We start from the raw sequence: 20,159 nt of genomic DNA on the forward strand, positions 1-20,159 counted from the left end.
AGACTTAAATGCCAAAGAAGTGCCTTTATTTATTTCGCCGTGTAGCCTGCAGTCGAATTAAGGCAAAGAAAGAGTTCCACCGTCACATCACATCAACGGTTAGAAACAGCTGAGGTGTAGGCGGTTTATTTTACAGCAGCTCCTCTACCTCTCTCTACCTGTTTGTTTAATATCCTCCAGGACCTCAGCCTGCAGTCACCATCCTGCTGCGGGACGCACGAACACTGTGCTCTTCAGCCGGGACCACCACGCGCACACACATGGACGGTACTGGCCGAAGATAAGTGCCAGTATATCGACACAACTTTTACAATGGCTTAAAAAACGCATCAGTTCGGCAAAACTTTACGAGTGTTTGGCGTGTTGTTGCAGCGGGATATTATTATTATTACCTGGCTCAGTGCACTGGGTGATCTTCCGGCTGGACATATATACAGATTGGCCATGAGTCAGCTACGTTTTGCAGAATTTTAGATGCAGTCTAAAGGTTTATTTTGGTTGGGTTTAGAATAATATCGAGTTTGTTTTTAGGCTTTTGTTTTTTGGATGTGTTTAAATCTGTGCAGTGCGTGAGGTTTGGATGGGTGCAGACCACAGGCGCGTGAGGTTGACTTTTGGATGGGTTTGGATCTGTGCAGCGTGAGTTTGGTCGGATGGGATGCACAGTGAGCTTCATCTGTTGCGAAGAGGACTTTCTGCAAATGCCTGTTGTTTACCAACATGAGGAGAAGAAGGAAGACGAGCTGAGCAAGGTAAGCAAATACGGATATATCATATTTATATATATGGGGATGAAATGAATGCTGCAGCTGAACATTATGCATGTTATTATATGCGCGTTTGAACCTGACCGCCCCCGGGCCGCGTTGAGAAACGTGCTCACCTCACCGCAGTGACCGCCGCACACAATGCTTAATACATCATGTTAATGAGCCTGTTGGCTCCACTCCTCAAAACATGTTCTTTGAGTCAAGTGGACAAAAGTCGGACAACTTATCTCTCTGCGAGGTGACTCTCCACACGTGGTTATTCCAGCTGTGGATAATAGGCTAATTATCCCCCCCCCCCAAACTAAACTAAACGTTATTATGATACAAACCCTCACATCATAGGATCAAACTCTCTCTCTCTCTCTCTCGTGCGCGTGTGTGTGTGTGTGTTGTGCGTGTGCGCGTGAGTGAATGCATGAGTGTGGATCTATATACCTGCCATTATGGCAATGCCCAAAGGCAGCAGTGGAAATTCCATGTTCAGTCATGCTTGCTTTCCATGAAGGAAACAAAACACATTGATCATTATCACTGATCACTGATCACCCATATAGTAAGAATGAAAGTAGGATTAGCAATTTTGCAACCGTTAATCATTTTGGGTTGAGTTATTTGTGACGTGATTTCCATGATGGGACCCTGTGGAATGCAGTGAGTGACCAGCATTCAGAAAGTGTGGGGAGCTCCTGAATTTAATGTCCCTATACACCTACTGTAGCCTATATGATTGTGATGAATCAGCTGGTTTTTAAAATTGGAATAATGGATCATTCAAAATGTACATATGTCTGTCTAAATTGCTTTAATTGGCAAACTGCCACAGACACATTGTTCATTTGTTTTGTTGTATTATCCATTATTTGAATTGATTGTCAGTGACCTTAAGCCATTTTAAACCACATAGAACTCAAACAGGACGTTTATGATGGCTATAAAGTGTGTCTCACTATCGCCACCACTATGGGACATATATATATATATATATTATATATATCATTACAGTATATTATACTGTAATGCACATGTTTTCTTTCTCTCAGAGAACATCAGATAAGTCAAGAAATGCATGGATCACGGACAGCTGGCACCAAGGCATGTTTTCTAGTAGCCCTGGAACATGACTGCCATGATAATTATCATGACAGTCATGCAGTAACTTTGCCCTGTTTTTTGCAGTCGCTGCATTTACAAGATTTCCGTATATATAAACATTCAGATTTCAAATATAAAGTACTCACAAAGTGTCCCACGGGTGTTAGTTAGTAGCAGCGCGAGCGATTAGAATTGCTGCGTCCCGCGTTCTTTAATAAAAAGCATTTTTGTCCGAGCTCTCCGGCTACTTTTTTCAAACGGGGTTCGTTTGGGAAATTCACAGTTGCACACCGGGAGCGCACTCGCCTATTAGTCTGTATTGGCAGGGCGGTCAGCGTACCTATATCGAACACACCGAGTGCCACGCTCCTCCCGACCGATAGGGGCGCGTAGTTGAAAGCCAATGGCAAAATAACACCTCGGATAAAAATGCTTTTTATTAAACAACACGGGATGCAGAAATTCTAATCGCTGGCGCTGCTACTAACTAACACCCGTGGGACACTTTGTGAGTACTTTATATTTGAAATGCGAATGTTTATATATTTTAATTATTTGTAAATGTAGCGTCTGCAAAAACCAGGGTGAAGTTGCGTCATGACTCTCGTATGAATACGAGAGTCATGTTTACAGGGCTAGTTTTCTAGGTGTGTGGGCACAGCCAGGGATAGTCATCAGTCCATGTCTGCCAGCAGAGCTGTGGTTGAAGTAATGAACTGGCACTGAAGTGTTGAAAATAGTGATTTAAGTGAAGTAGCCATGTGTGACTCGAGTATTATTATACTATGAGATTATACATACTTATAGGGCTACTTGTGGCCTTTTGGATAGTGTGAAATCTACTCCCAGACAGTACACTGTAAAATCCTCAGTATTGATTTAATTCTAAGCGTGTAGTGTACAAATTGACCATTACACATTTTATGTACACTTTCAGAGTGTACCTGGCCTACCATGCCTAAATAACTACAGTAGGTGTAAAAAGGCAAATGGAACAGCTACATTCAAGTTCAGCTAGAAAATCACATCATTATACTGAAAAGCTCACATTGTGCCACAGTGTGTGGTGCCGCGTGTTGTGAGCTTAGATCGGCTATTTTCTGTGAATATCTCCCCAGCAGAGGGATGCTTTTGAGTTCAAGTAGTTAATGTAAAAAGTAGTAACCCTTAGGGGTCACAGACCCCTTGTTAAAGACCCACAATTCACTGTATGATAGATCACTATCATCAGTGATTGTTTGTATACACATTTTCTTTGCTATACTGTAATAACATGTTGGAAACTTGGATTCATATCCATGTGCATTTTTGGACATTTACATTTTTGAAAACGACAATAAACGTTCCTGTAGTAGGCTAACTCAGGGGTCCCAGTGTCCGAACCCCTGTTGAAGACCCATGGATTAAGAGCTTTATTTTTCACTTGAATATTTCTATGTTCTGACACTTTATTGAATATTCACTTTGTATAGTGTGTGTGTGTGTGTGTGTGTGTGTGTGTGTGTGTCGTGCGTGCGTGCGTGCGTGTCTGCACTCTTTGTTCATGCAGATGTTTATGCCAAGGGTACGTCCAGGTGTCAGGAGATTACTTCCTGCAATAATAGCTTCTTGCATGTGTTGGTGTTATGCTCGTCCTGGCTACACCGGATAAAGGAGAGAGGTTAGAGCCACTCCTTAACAGCACTCACAAGGAGGCCCACAGCTTATTGCTTTGAAGAGCGATAACAATCGCCCAGAAAGTAAAAGAAAAAAGAAAAAATCTAAACCTAAACACATGAGCTAGACTTTGATCCAGGTGAGGGGTTGTGTGTGTGTGTGTGTGTGTGTGCATTCTTTAGGAAGAATGCACACTATTGTATGTTTTGCCTTTAAAGGCTATTGTACGGTTTATATATAATAGGTAGAGAGATAACCTGCTGGCTTCTTGCCCTCTCGTATATGGATATGGAATCTCATAGACGGAGATGACACATACTAAATGACACACACTAAAACTACGGAGGCATGACTTGCATCAGCCGTTGCCCCATTTAATGCTCTGTCCTGTCTCAGGCCCGGTCATTTTGATTATTATTTTAACCCATTAAGACCTGAGGCTGATTCAAAATTGTTACATCGTATATGACAAATATCTAAAATAGCCAATCAGCTTTTTTCGCTGACAAGAAAATGCAAATTTGGAAATCTTTTGAAAGTTTGATCAAAATAGAGACAGTGCCTGCCTAATTAAAGCCTTAAAGAATAAAAAGAACACATTGTTAGCATAACCTGTCGTTACCACATCTCTATCTCCTGTTACCGAATTCCCAGCAAAGTGTCAGACGGAACGGCTGGCGTGCACTAGGCCAGGGTGGGATGGGGGCGAGGTCCTGTCGGTCTCGGGGGATTTGAAGATCTTCGTATATAGGTATGCAGTGAACTGCGAGTTACCTGCCTGCCGCTACATATTGCATTCCAGTGGATGCGTTAGCTATTGGGGGAAACAGTGTGTCCTCTGTGCTATGTCTCTGGGGAGGCCTATCATTTCACTCTTACCTGCCAGCGCTGACCTGCACATGGGCCCTGGAACAAGACCCTCTCTGTGTGTTCCCCCCTCTGTGGAGAGGTGCCCGGTGTGTGCTTGACCCAGGAGCGGGCTGAGATGCCTCAGCGAAGTTAACCCCAGTCATTTTACCTTTTAGTACCCGCGCATGCAGGAATTGTGTGCTCGGACGACGTTTCCGCATTTTATTTTGAGTTGCGTGTTTAGAGATTGCTGCATTTGTGATTAAAGCGTTTTTTTTTTGGTATAGGTTTAGTTTGTGCTTTAGAAAAGGATCGAGAGACAGACCTCATGAATAAAGCTCTAACACCTTTAACTAGAAAGCAGTTCCTGTAGAAACTGCGTGGGCTCGCGTAAAATGCATTGTATGAAGTTATTGCCGTGTCAAGTTTGAAACTCGGGGACCGGAGTAATGGTGTTACCATTGGTGGTCTAAATCCATAATCAAAATTTCGGGACTGTAGCATATTGTAAACAAAAGTAGAAAATGCATTAAAGCTGAAGTAAAAGTTAAAAAAAAGTATGAAAATTTGTAAAAACTATAGTTTAAGCATAAATAACTGCATAAAGTGGAATAAAGTATGTGGAAGTTGTAGAAGTGTTTTTAAAAGTTTTTCTTTAAATGTAAAAAAATAATAATATTAAGTTCTTTATTAAAAGTTTTTTATTTTTAAGTTTAAAAAAAAAAGTTAAAGTTTTTAATTTTTTTAATTTATTTTAAATTTTTATGAAAGTATTTTTTTTATAAACGTGTGTGCGTGTGTGCGTGCGTGCGTGCGTGCATGCGCTTGCGAGAGCTGTGTAAAGGCCAGCCAATAGGAAGACAGGTGTGTGTCTGCGTGCGTGCGTGCGTGCGTGCTCTTGCGAGAGCTGTGTAAAGGCCATCCAATTGCACAAATAGCAGACCTACAAGCCCACAAGGTATCGCAGAGCAACTCATTGAGATCTTGTAACTTTAATTTCAGCCCTGTAATTAAGCCCTTATATGTCTCAGCTGTGGAAGGGTAAAAGACTGCCAGCACTATGACTGGGAGTGGCGCGCAACTTGAAGGTCTGCTATTTTACAATGGTCCTGAATGGGGGGGAAACTATGCCCGAACAAATTGCTCTATCGCAAAAAGTAAAAGTCGAATGCAAATATTTTTTTCGCTGTGAGTGGCCTGAGATATTGAGGTACACCATGTGCGATTGTGAATTGTCATCGCGATAATTTCCTCGTAAGAATTACACAATGGAGGTCAATGAGCAGCTTGACTGTATTTGTGTCACTTAAAAGGCCGTAGTTCACATTCTGTATGTCTCTGCTTTGGTGGTCACATTGTGTGAAAGAGGACATGTGTGGCTACAAAATGACCAAAGAACATGCGTGTAAAATGAATATTTTGGCCGGGACGACAATTTGTTTGGTAAATTTTCAAGGAAAGATTTTCAGTTCCCGCACTCTAGTGAAAGAAGCCCCGCACTCTAAGTTGGCACTAATTAGGCGAAACGGCCTGCGATTGAACTGCGATTTCGGAAAAACCTTTTAACGTATTCGAATACGGTTTGAACCACGAAAAAGTCCAGAGTCGTGTGAGCTTTCTAAAGTTTAAATCACGTTTCTACGACAAAGTATGCCAGAGTAATGAGGCTGCAAAAGTGAGGTTGATTTAGAGATAAATCCCATACATTGTCGATGGGAGGAAAAAACTATAAATAAAGTTAAATATTTTAAAAAGTATAAACTTTTTCAAAACAACTTTTTCACCAATGAAAGTTCAAAGATAGATGAACATTATAAAGTTTGAATGAAGTTTCAAAGTGAAAGTATGACGGAGTGAAGGCTCATACATAGTCTGGTTTTACGGTGGTGGGGTGACCACCGAACTACAACATGACGTCACGAGCCGCGGTGAAGAGCAAACCACCGCCACCGCTCCAGCCCTTCTCTCTGTTTTTACTCACCACCGCTCAACGTTATTTCAGCTCCGGTGGTCAGCTCACCACCGGAGCGGTGGTCACCTTACCACCGAAAATCCAGACTATGAATAGGCCTTGATACGAGCTCAAAAAAGTTAACTGTGAAAAATGGGACCTTTCTTCCATCGACTCTCACTATAAAGAATGTAAAAAAAAGTTAAAAAGTATAAAACTTTGTAAAAAAAACAAAACAAGCAATAATAACTGCAAAGAGCTGAACCGTTTGAAGTTTGAACTACATTTCTAGTGTAAAGTATGTGGAAGTAGTTAGGTGCCAAAAAAAAGGGTGGAATAAATAAATAAATATAAACTGGCAGTAACAATAGTGTGCTCGCTGTGGCGAGCCCACAATTAATTTATTATACTTATGTTGGTTATTTTTCAATTGCTGTCCTCATTCAGAACAGTCAGTATAGTCTATATACTTAAACCTAAATTTCAAGTTTATCACATCACAAGTGTACAGTTGTAAACCTGTGGGTGAAATGATCTTCCATACAAACTGTCATGAATCACAGTTATGAAATGCTGTAGAATAGATAACCTGAAAAGGAAAATGTAAAATAACCAATCAAACTGAAACTTGCATCACGCCTTTCTGGAAACAGAAGCCCAAAGAACAAATCTTCATGTTTTCCTTGAAAAGAAGATCCCGACAATTCCTTCATCACAATGCCTGCCGATGCTCACTCACATTTTCTTCCTGTTGATGCTGAGCCACTGGATTAACGGCCAAGACTCCTGTGAACCATGCACAGTTTGCTAAACCTCTGTAGATGTTTGAATGGATTTCAACGTGACGCACTTGACTTGAAGCAACACGGCACTAGAGCCAGGCATTTGATATACAGTACAACCCCTGATCAAGGGTGATGCAGCCATTGGCTCTTTTTGAATTTAGGGAAAAGAAAATATAGCCTAGTGTTATGTCTGCAAGATTAAGCTAACAATGGAGGAACACCTGAGCACTTTGACAGGACGTCGCGACACAAAAGACTTTGCGAATTAGATTTCACTTGTGAAAAGTCAATAGGTGATCCCCATTTCTACAGGAAATAGGTTGTTTTCTTAGCCATTCGTGCATGACTTTGACTCTGAAAAATGATCCAGCAACTGTTTTGAGTTGGAGTCCTGTAAGATTTTGCTGGGTAACCTTGTGGCTTAAGAGCCTATGGCAATCACCTGATGAACTCTTGCATTTGTGGGAAAATGCAGTGTGTGCATACTGTAATCGGTAGGTGTGAATGTGGAGTGAAATGTTCCCAGTCTGTCATACATTAAGAGGTCTTTACATTATCTTGCAACTTTCCCAGTGTTATGTCAACCTACAGGAGTTTTAAAGTGTACTACATTGTGAAGGAGATATTTTCAGTGTTAATCTGCAACTAAACGTTGAATAGGCTTGTGCCCGAGTCCTTTAGCCATTTCGAAGGCTACTGCCATTGCTTTTAACGGTTCACGGTCAAAGGATTTGTGAATCCGATGAGCGGATATTTCTTTTACAAATGGCCTTTCAAGACGTCGCCGATTCTGTGATGCGTAAAGCTGCTCACAAAGGCTCTGGAACTGGGAGATAATGGGATACAAAAGGCGTTCGTTGAGCTTCTTAAAGTGGTTTTAATTCACTTGGCAATGCACAGTGGATAGAATGACGGTAGAAATGATAGATTAAGGGCCTGCCTGGGCAACTGTATTTCTCACCCTAAAGTCATGGCTGTGTGCCCCTTTTCTTGGAAGATAAAACAGAGGCCTACTCGGACCTTGTGGCATAGCAAGACCAATAATGGCAGCATAATACATCCCATTTAGCCCTATACCATCAACCTACAATATCTTTGTGAATCCCATGAATGTGGCCTTTATACTGCAGTTTTGTTGATATTTCTCTACTGTGTGTGGGGGATTTTCTTGTCTTCTTTCTAATACTTGGCAAGGCAACGCGGCATTCTCTCTTGGCAACGTCCAAATCCCACGAAGTCTCACTCTGGGGGCCTTTGTAGCCATTCAAAACACATCCGAGTGATGGACAGAGAGCTCGACTCTCCCAGGTCACATCCCGCGCGAATCCAAATGTGCCTTTTGTCGATATTTGTGGCGGTGGTCTTTTTTCCCGGGGACTTTTCTACCCAAGGTCGGATGCCACGGGGCTCCGGGGGTAATTACTGTGACAGTGGGAGCAGACGTTAGGGCCGGGCTACCCAGGTCCACCAATCATGTTTTCATCATCGGGAGAATGTTTTTCTTTGGGGAGGTAATAAATCCCCCCCTTTGACATGCTGCATTTACTCTGAATACACACAGGAAGAAAGACCCCAGATTTTCTCTCTCTCTCTCTCGCTCTCTCTCTCTCTCTCTCTCTCTCTCTCTCTCTCTCTCTCTCTCTTATGCACCAGTGCTTGTAACAAGCCGAGGCAAATCATTGTAGCGAGCTCGCCCTCTCTGTTTTTTGAAAGGATAGGTTTGCACACTTACACATTCCATTGTAGAGGAATTTCATAGGTATTTGCACTGGAATGTGGCATTTCAGTGGACTGAGGGATATATGGAAAGGGTGTAATGGAATTTTGTTTTCGTCACAAAGGTGTTAAGTCCAATAAAATTGTTGCATCAGTCAAAGCCCCTTAATATTATAAAGAGTTTGTTTACTTGTAAAACGAGTAACTTTTGTAGTGAACAGTGAAGTGGACACTCTGGTCTATGGACTTACTGTGAGTGTCAAAAGACTTTAAAGTGAACCACCTTGTACTTTTGCTTAATTGAAACGGAACTGTGGCGAGAGGCAGGAAAATGAGGGCTGATTAATGGGATGATCAACAACACAGGCCCTGAGGTTGGAATCGAACCCAGAACGTTGGGAGTTAAATGTTGGCAACTTAACGGCTTGAGTCATCCACTGCATAATATTTTAATAAACTTTTCCCCCACTTTGCAAGTGTGATCTGTGGGCATCTGTGTGCCTGACGTCCTCAAAAGACAAAAGGAAAGGAAAGCTGGTCAAGTCGTTATTTTTAGTATATGACGGGAGTCGAAACTTGATAGGCCCTCATAAAATACGGCACATGTGTCACGTTCCCACACTAATCCCTGTTGATGGGGACAAGTGTACCCCATCGCACCAGACGACGGAATCCCTAATGAAGTCACACTCTTAGACGTGATGCTGTGCATGTGTTGCACACGCCTGTAATCCTACACATGGATCATTGGCATGCCAGACATGTATAGCATACATACAGGCTCAATATATTTATGTGACACCCCCACCCCCATCCCCAGGCTGTGTTTTTAACCCATTCTGACCTGAGATCAGATTCTAAAAATGTCTGTTTGAAAATGACAGTTTTCTGAAAAAGCTATGTTTCTATGTCAGTCGTTGCAGTCATTTTTCAAAAATAGCAGACCTACAAGCTCGTAGCGCGCCACTCGGTGGCGCGCTATGAGCTTGTAGATCTGCTATTTTTAAATAGCTAAAGCATAACGTAATGCTAACAACAAAAGGGGTTCCCGCCTATAAAATGTGTTAAAGGGGAACACAGCTGAAAAGCAGGAATTCACAAATTGAGTTCCTACTGTGTATACGTTATTTTATTTTATTTTTTTAATTCTTCCCACAGGCCTACATGCTGTATACTGTATAGACACATGAGATAGCCCATATGGGCCTCAAAGCTGTATGACTTAGTCTGTTGTCCTGAACCTGAAATGTGATATGATCATTCATTATAGTCTTAACAATATTGTGGATTAAGGAGATATTTAGTGCCCCCATAGTTTCTCAGTGACTGTGCATGTGTCCATGTGAATTTGTGGAATGTTTCTCCAGGGGGAAAGTTCATACCAACATAACGTTCTTTGTTTAGGGTTTGTCTTGTTACCTTTTCTCATGGAATACCCCATAGATTCTCTCCCTGGCCTGGCACCTTGCATATTCACCAATCCATTGTGTATGAAGCTGCAGCCATACCTGATCTGATGCCACTTAAACTACTTGTTGACTGGAGTCCCCCAGGCTCTGTATTAAGTCGGCGCCCTCCATTTCTCGCTAATCTACAAGCTCACAACATGGCACATCGCAATACGGTGTGCGCTTGTAGATCGGCTATTTTCTCAGACTGTTCGCCCCCCAGAATAGGGATGCTATACCCTATCCTCCTTCAAGTGGTTATAGCTCTTGTTCATAAAAGTTGACAAGTGTGCTTGACCACAGGAATACAGTGCACATAACAGTGGCTACCAACTGTTTCTGGATCAGCCCCCCCCCCCCCCCCCCCACCCACACACACACTTGGAAGTTTATGACATTGTTCGCGGCGCCCAACACCGATTGGGGGGCTCAATTGTTTATTCGAGCTGCGTTCCCCTTTAATCACACTTTATTCTGTTACACAAGAGTCACACATTGGTTCACAGAACGTAATCTGCCACTTGTATGGCTTCTGTGTGTCTATCTGCATTATTATTATTATTATTTATTATTATTATTATTATTATTATTATTATTATTATTATTATTATTATTATTATTATTCTGTGTGTCTATCTGCATTATTATTATTATTTATTATTATTATTATTATGTGTGTCTATCTGCATTGTTATTATTATTATTATTATTATTATTATTTTATTGTTTATTATTATTCTGTGTGTCTATCTGCATTGGCAAGCCTTCATGGTCGTGAGTCTGCCTATAGCCTAAAGTAAATACCTCAACATCATTGTACTTTTTCCGCAAGGACTCCCTTCATAGCTTTGTTCCGACAAATGTTTGCGCTGCACTGTAGCCTGAGCTAACGTGTTAGGTTTCTGGTCTAGAGGGGCGGGTCGCGGCTCAGATTTGCGCACGCCCTGATTGGATCTCATCGATCTGTCCGTCACCCCCGGCCCCTCCTCTCCCCCCTAGTGCAGCGCTACGTCACATCATTTGGAGCGACGCCCACCCGGAAGGGTTGACTCCCACTTTTAGACCAGAGCGGCCAATGCGTTCCTCCAGGCTTTACATTTTTGCACCTACAAAAATGAAAGCCTGGTACCGAGGCTACGCTGCACTGTAACTTGTTTTGTACATATAAGCTTTAATATGGGTGTAGTGTGTAAGTAATGTAATAAGCTTTCAAATTGGGATGTACATGTTTGATTATTAAAGTGGTACTTTTAAACAGCCTATACATCATATTATGTAAAATACAATTTAAAAGATACGAGAAGTCGCCTCAATTGTCCATTTTCCTTATCATGAATTAAGCTAATGGAAAAGGGTAAACCTTTTTAGAGTCCAATATATTTCTGCATTGTTGATAAGCATGACATGAGTAGTTGATAAGCATACTTCAATAGCACACTGTGAATGCTGAGTGGCATTAAAAGCAACTCACAAGGCCCAGGCCGTAGCGTAACGGTCTGGGCACCGGACTGGTGATCCAGTCGCGGTGTGCCGCGGGTTCGACTCCCGGACCCGACACGGCCTTTACCGCATGTCATCCCCCCATCTCTCTCCCGTTTCCTGTCAGCCTACTTTCTATCCCTTAAAAAATCAATAAAGGCGTAAGCCGCAAAAAAATATCTTAAAAAAAAAGAAAAAAGCAACTCACAACGTAATATTGAGTATCAGAAGAGAGACATCCAAAAATGTACTTATGTACTTATGTACTTGTAATATATTGTAACAGTGTTTATTTATCAATGTGAAGTGTACTAGGTTTTAAATGCCAAAAGTATTTCCTGGTTTAGCTGATAAGAAATTCTGTATGTGTTTTGTTTTTGCCATAATGTCATATTAGCAAATGTGCTACAGTATTAGTAGTAACTATGGCATTAGTGGTATGTGAAAGTCAAATGACTGTATTTTCTACAGCATTTACTGAGACGTTTTTACACTGCCTCGGTTGTGGCAAACATTTACCACTCACCTCTATATGTTATCGTCTCAATAGTTTTCATATTTTATCCCGATGGAACATCTACAACTAAACTCAAACATGAGACAAAGGAAACGGGTTCTCTCCCTCGGAGCCCGGCCAAACATTTGCCACGTCACTTTTATCTGCCTGGGACAAGTATGTGACTTTTGTTTGCCCGATGTCTAGGCAGGTCAGGGGATTTTGACTGAGGACAAGCAGCAGACATGAAAGAAATGGAAGTCAGATATTGAAAAAAAAAACCAGTGAATTGAGAGTTGCCATATCTCATGTAGTCAAAACAACGACTATATGTGGCCTCTCAGAAGAGTTTAGTGAAATACATGAAGCACTTCAAAGTAGTGGGACACAGAAGAAAATGTGTTTTTGCAGTAGTGTGCTTGTCTGTTTGTTGCTATATCTACATAACAATTTAAATGGTTTCACAGGGTTCATGCCCATGTGCCTTTTAACCAGTAGATGGGGATATTGCCATTGAAAAATGTAATATGCCTCTCTGCGAGTGAAAGCAAAGATGCTAATTAGTCCTCAACAATTTCCAATTAATGTCTTGGAATGTTTTCCCGTAATGCAAAAAAAGAGTAGGCTAGAGTCACACTTGATCTTTGCAGTGCATCTAAATGCACTTAATGTTTTTACATCTTAAGTTATGTAGCTTATATTGCGTTATAAATTGCGGCTGTTCTTTGTTAGGCTGCCATGCAAAACATTTCACAAGAGGAATGTGCTTCCGAGTTATAAAAGTTTTGTGAGGGAGAATCGGCGACAGCCCTTCTCTTCTACACCAAGGTTTAAAAGTGATTCCAATGTCAACACAATTAAAATCTCCCGTGGCTAAGTGATGGGTGGGTAATGTCCCATCTCTCTCTCTCTGCAACAAGGTCCATTTCTCAGAAGTTAATTCAATTAAAGCAGACAAAAGGCCCACTGGCACCAATAAAGTTCATGTGAAATGTGAGGCCGCTCGATGGACACGCAGTGTCTTACGCCCAGTCGAGCGTGATTAACATTTGCATAATGCTCAGCCATTGGACAGGCCTGTGATCGCCATGGGTTACAGTTGGTGTGGGGAAGCAATGCGGTACTGCAGTCAGTGGATGTGTCTTGTCTGAAGCTGACACACACACACACACACACACACACACACACACACACACACACACACACACACACACACACACACACACACACACACACACACACAACACGGTCTGAGTCTCACGTTTCCGCACAAAAGTGACATTGTGTAGCCATCATGTACAAATGGCGTCCTTTGCTTTGTTGTTTGCATCTTGACGGCTGTGTTCTGGCCAAGGACAGGATGAACTCATGTAATAACATTCATTGTGACCAGTGTAATTAAGCACACTTAACACGCTTCTTGCCAATAATGTAGATCTACGGCAATTGGTCTATTATAGTGCTTTTGATCGATCAGGTCGTAATGCTACTCACATTAGCATTGGGTTCCTAGCTGGTGTTGTCAATAACACTGGAGCGCGCCATCTTGAATTTCTCATGTACCCGGCCCGCGGCAACTCTGTTTCTTCACCTGTATCTCCAATTCCTTGTGTACGCGTGCACGCATCCGCCTCGTTGACGGCAGACTGCTAGGCGAGCGCTGGCACTGCCACTTTGGCATGGGGGGTCAGATCAACATGGAATTAATTCTGTACTGGCCATATTAGGAGCATGTCTTGAGTGTACAGGGTTTGATGAGGTCAGGTCAACATATCATGGGATGTCAGAACAGGTCAGCTCCATACAGTATATGGAGATCTAAGGGTGGTAGCAGGGACATTCTCTTGCGTGTACAGTACAGGGTTTGATGAGGGCACAGGTAGGGCCGGGCCGTAATGTTCGGGCATGTTGAGAACTCTTTTTTCGCCGGATGGCAGGCCCGCGCGGCTGCACTAATAACTTTGGGGCTAGCCCGTCTAGAGTTTGACATTTTTATATAATTATTCTACAATTATTATGATATAATAATTGTATAAGTCAAAAGGGAGACATCGAAGAGGAAGGATGGATGGGGAAGGATCAACATATGGAATGTCAGAACAGGCTCTGAAATATCCATACAGTATATGGAGATCTAAGGGTTTGAGGTTTGAGAGTTGCTGGCCAATAGTGCTGACATCAGGGATCTCCATATATGGGTTTAACTGCGACAGCAGGTCGCATTTACTATGACATAAGTGTCTCCAGTCCACATCTCCATCCCTGATGATGTCACATGATGTCACGAGACCTGGGGGAACCTGCCGACACACTAACTGGCGGGAAATGCTCGATTCCATAGTTAACTGTGACCTACGGTCGCAAAAACAACCAAAAGCTAGCTCTACTGCTGTTGTGTTTCTTGGAAAGCCTCCAAGACATGATGCAACCCACCCTGAGTGTTTTGACCATGGCCTGGCGGGTGTGTGTGTGTGTGTGTGTGTGTGTGTGTGTGTGTGTGTGTGTGTGTGTGTTGGAGGGAGTTTGTGACTCCAGAGGGCTCAGGGCAGGAGAGACTTGGAGACCTGTTGGTGAGGAGGGGTCCCCCGGGGCTCAGCGGGGCCATGCTGGTTTGTTTACAGCGTATTAGCCAACAGTGTTGCGAAGAGAGAGCTTTACTCGGCTTCAAGCAGGGCTTGAAGAAACAATGCAGTAGTATATTGACTGATAAAATCACACCTGTGTGAAGTGAGGGGCGATCCTATCATCCTACATCATCATAACGTAACATGTCTTATTTGCTCAGATACATATGACGTAAATTCTCCATTCATTGTCAATGGGAATTTAACCCATTCTGACCGGGCACCCATTTTGGTGTCAGCATCATGTTATGCTTTAGCTATTGAAAAATAGCAGATCTACAAGCTCATATCGCGCCACCGAGTGGCGCGATACGAGCTTGTAGGTCTGCCATTTTTGAAAAATCGAAGAACGACTGACATTTTTAGAATCTGATCTCAGGTCAGAATGGGTTCATCAGACCAGTGTGTGTCCGGCGGAAACCTCGTATGAATCTGATCTCAGGTCAGAATGGGTTAATGTTTGTGTAAGATGAAAATCTACACTAATAGCCGAATATAGGAGGGGCTAGCGCCCCTCCAAATGAAATGAAACATTAACTAATATTTACAAATATTATGCATTTTTATATTCTTTGCCTATGTCATTTCTAGCATTTAAAAAGTCAGATTCAAATTCTTGGAATGAAGGTCTGTCTAAATTAATGATGTGTACCGGTAAGCTCATATTTCAGTTTTACGTTGTAACTTAAGGTGACCACCGGTTGCCCACAGCCCTCCTGACTGACTGACTGAGTAGGAAAAAAAAGTGGTATTTTATCATGAACATTAGTGAGCACTCCCTTTTCAGCAGCACTCATGGAGGCCCCCGGCTTATTTGACGAGTGATAAACAATCGCCCAGAAAGTAAAACCCCCCCCATGTTAAAACCTGAACACACAAGGTAGACTTTGATGCAGGTGAGGGGGATTTGGGCTGGCTTCAGAAAGAATGAACACTATGTACTTTGTGTCTAGTAGTTTTACTTATGTTTACAATACTCGGACAGTCACAACCAGCAGCTGTTTTAGCTTTTTTTTTAACGCAGATCTACATGTAAACATGTAGATCTGCTATTTCCGCTATTTAAAAAAATATAGGCCCAGGCCGTAGCGTAACGGTCTGGGCACCGGACTGGTGATCCAGTCGCGGTGTGCCGCGGGTTCGACTCCCGGACCCGACACGGCCTTTACCGCATGTCATCCCCCCATCTCTCTCCCGTTTCCTGTCAGCCTACTTTCTATCCGTTAAAAAATCAATAAAGGCGTAAGCCGCAAAAAAATATCTTTAAAAAAATAAAAATAAAATAAAAATATATATATATTTTTACTATAACATGATTAAATATGTCAGTAATTTCTTTGTATATTTGAGTTACTTGTCTTATCTGCCCTGTGCACTTTCTGATTACAAAGCCTTAACCCTCTAAGACCCAGCGTTGCTTTTTAGCAACAATTTTATTTTATTTAATTACTAAATTATTTTTCTGTTCTTTTTTCACCTAAACGTCATCAGTGATGTTCATTGCAATGCCATTTCAATGCCATTGGTCATGATATTTGCATATAAATACCCCCCACAGAGGCTGAAATTCACACAAACAAGTAAGACACGCAAACGCGGGAAGCGAACGCAGCTCGTGTGTGTGTGGTTGTGTGTGTGTGTGTGTGTGTGTGTGTGTGTGTGTGCTACAGCTGCGCCCTGTGTGTGTGTGTGTGTGTGTGTGTGTGTGCTACAGCTGCGCCCTCTGGTGGCGGGCGGGTGGTGTCACAGCGGGACAGACACACAGACAGACACACAGACATGAGCAGCAGGGTCTCATAGTAAGTGGCTCACTGCGTTCGCAATAAAAAAATGTCTGGACTCTGTGCAATTTTGAACATTTTTTAACCTAAGACTTTTGACCTTTACCCTAATAATTATTTTATAATAATTAATAATTATTATGATTTTTTTTTTTTTTAACATATTTCTTAGTCTTAGTCCTAGTAGTACAAAGTAGTAGTAAGGTTGAAATCTATTTTTTGCAAGTATAAATTAATGCGGGTGTTAGAGGGTTAAGGGCAATCTGAAATTTAATTTGTACAGGAAGTCAGATGTTCTTCCAGTGCATGAACAGGAAGTCAGATGTCGGCTCAAAACACTGACCACTGACCACAAGCAAAGAACAGCTTCTGGTGTTCCCGCTCTCCATGTTGTGATGCCCTGACACAGACCTTTTCCATTGTGTGTGTGTGTGTGTAGTGCCTGAACCCGTCTGTATGTGCGTGTGTGTGTGTGTGTGTGCGACCGTGCAAGTGTAAAATGGCGTGTGTGTGTTTGTGTGTGCGTGCGTGCGTGTGTGTGTGCTGGTTTCCTCTCCCCTGACTAACGACACTCCCCAGGAAACGTGTCGGGATAGGGCCCGTACAGCTCGCCTCTGGCTGCTCAGTGTGTCCGACTTCCAGGTGACCATGACACAGTGTCCGTAAGTCCAGAGCGAAAGGCTGTTTCATATTCCAGACGGTCCTGAATCCTGTGAGGAGTTCTTCTTGTCCTGGGTGTCCTTAAAGCCAGCTCTGCCATGTCCTTCTGGATGGTGAGTGTGACTGACTGTGACAAATCCTTGTTTCAATTGTGTGGCCAGTGCTAAAGTTCTGTCTGGGATGTGATCGTGCGCTGTGAGGAAATTGTATCGTGAATGTAGGGAAGTGGTTCTCATGCATTTTAATTTCAAGCGTTTGTATATCTGGTCTCCCTCCCGTGGTCTGGTACTGTATTGCTAGGCTCATTCCCACGTTAACCCATTTTGCGCGGGAACCCCTTTTGGTGTCAGCATCATGTTATGCTTTAGCTATTGAAAAATAGCAGATCTACAAGCTCATAGCGCGCCACCGAGTGGCGCGCTAAGAGCTTGTAGGTCTGCTATTTTTGAAAAATCGAAGAGCGACTGACATAGAAGACATTTTTTTGAATCTGATCTCAGGTCAGAATGAAGACTGTCAGGATGTAGAAGACATTTTTTAGAATCTGATCTCAGGTCAGAATGAAAACTGTCGGTATGTATAAGACATTTTTAGAATCTGATCTCAGGTCAGAATGGGTTAATGCACGCTGGTGTGACACTCGGCACTCGGCAGCCTTGTAAACATTGTTGAGGTGTGAACTTAAGGTTTGTTCTTAATCGATGCATGTGCGTTGTGCGTGCGTGCAGGGGCGGCCTTAGGAATCTGGAGGCCCGTTTCAAGACCAAATATGAGGCCCCCATATACCTATGACATCATTATTTTGTTGATACGGCCGTATATTGATATGAATAGTTTGACTGTTCAATATCACACACAGCCATTACTCTCGACAATTAGCAACAACAACACCTTTCCTCATCCTGTCGTCCCTTCACAATTAAAGTGTCTCCCCTTTACCTCCCAATGCTGCACATTTTACCATGTTATTTACATAAAATAGGTGTAACTTTACTAACTTAAAGATGGAGTGCCACAATTTTTGTATTTTTCCAGCTTTTCATGTGTCTATGGGGTGACAGTACTTCATTAGACACCCTGGAGTCGTTTTTATGTCCAATGGTGTAATAACTTTGTATTTAGGGTTTCTTCCTGGAGGCTGAACCCTTGACGGTCAAACGGGCCAATGAAGTAAACAAGGATAGTGTGACGTAAAAATATTGCACGCACACACGCACCTCCCCCTCTATACATATTTTTTAAATACGACAACCTCTGTGGGCGGAGCTGCCTGCCACATACACACGTGTGAACTGAACAGCGCAGCCAGTTTGCTTTTGCTGCTCTGTGTGTGTCTAACTGTGTGGCAGATTTTCAAACAGTCATTTCACACATTACCAGTTCACAGCAGAGCAGACTGTTTTCCGTTAGATTGGAAGCAAGTAAATGTTCACGTCGGGTCCTCAGGAAGGAAACCACAACAAACCAGTCTTATAGCCTACCTGCTCTGCTGTATAGTTGCTCTTGTTGTTCTCAAGGAGTAGGTTGTTTCTTTTATAATCACAGTGGTCGGGCTTTGATACAGAGTGTAGTGTCACAGTGTGCATTCTTGTTGGCTGTTGTAGTCAATATGTATGTAGGTCCTAATACTTATAGTGGCTGTAAAGTCAAGAATTAGAAGTATGTTGTGTCGCGCTGGATGTCATGTTGCCATGTCTGGCTATTACAAGCGACTTGGGCTTGTTTTCATATAAGTAACTTTCAGGGGAGATGTGGTTGACTTGACCAATGATTCATGTGAAGGACCCTCAGATTAATATGTTGTTAAAAGGATTGGTTTTGTTGAAACGTTTTCATAAATATTCACGGCAATTTCTGTGACTTATTTTTGTGGACCTGGCCGCTTGTTTCTTTAAATCTGGCGACTTTTGCTGAAACTCAACGCAGTCAGATAAAGGACAGTTTTAATGCCAGGGTGCTTAGCTGGAGGAAAGCAATAGCCTACAATATATTGTAGGCTAAATGATCTATCAAACTAATTGTTTCTGCTGTTAAACTATGATCGAATTGGATGATGAGCTGAGCTGATTGCGACAATAGGGTCAATAAGAAAAGTCGCTCTGGATTAAGAGCGTCTGCTAAATGCCTAAATTGTAAATTGTAAATTGTAATATAATTGGAGGAAATAAATAAATGATTATAAAAAATCAGAAAAAACAGATCTGATATGGTATGGATGCATGGATTATATGCCTATACATGGATGGTGGCAGTATAAGTGCATAATGGTGCCTATACGATATCTCAGAAATATTGGAAGTGTTCACTTCTAACATTCACAAAAACATGAGTTTTTGTTACATTACAGACACCAATTTGCCATTTTGTAAACAAAAGGGCAGAGCCATGGGCTGTCCTTTTATAAGGAGGGGGAGGGACTAGGACAAGTGGGTGGTCTTAAAGGAGGAGGCGGAGGGACTGGATTAGGTGGGTGGTGCTATGGTTAAACTCACGCATACCTAATGAACTGGTGGGTGTGTCCACATAAAACCATCATTTTAACAAATACTGTACACTTTTTTGAAAAAATTATATCTCATATACACCTAAATACACCTGATGATCATGTTTAAGTGTGGAAAAAAATCACGGCACTCCATCTTTAACATTAACATTGTGGGAGAGAGCAAGGCAGTGAGTGAGCGAGAGAGAGAGAGAGAGAGAGGGCCAAGAGTGGCGGGGGTTGACTGAGGGGACTTCAGTGCACTGTACACTCTTGCTTCGTGTCCCAGGTTGGCTTGGTGTGGAATGTGCAGCTAAAGTCTGATTTCCATTGATTGTTGGCTGTGTTTAGCATGTATATGGCTGTGGAG

The 20,159-nt window shown here is 42.3% G+C and overlaps 1 protein-coding gene across 1 annotated transcript in view; it reads left to right on the forward strand.

Moving 5' to 3' along the window:
- The first annotated feature begins 498 nt into the window (after positions 1 to 498).
- tns1b (tensin 1b) overlaps positions 499 to 20,159 on the forward strand; it is a 322,987-nt gene continuing 303,326 nt past the window's right edge. The window contains 1 exon segment of the mRNA XM_083777327.1: positions 499 to 752. Coding sequence (XP_083633453.1) covers positions 654 to 752 — 99 coding nt within the window. The 5' untranslated portion in view covers positions 499 to 653.

Source organism: Protomyctophum parallelum, assembly GCF_964188405.1.
Source record: "Protomyctophum parallelum genome assembly, chromosome: 11".
Classification (NCBI taxonomy): Eukaryota; Metazoa; Chordata; class Actinopteri; order Myctophiformes; family Myctophidae; genus Protomyctophum; species Protomyctophum parallelum.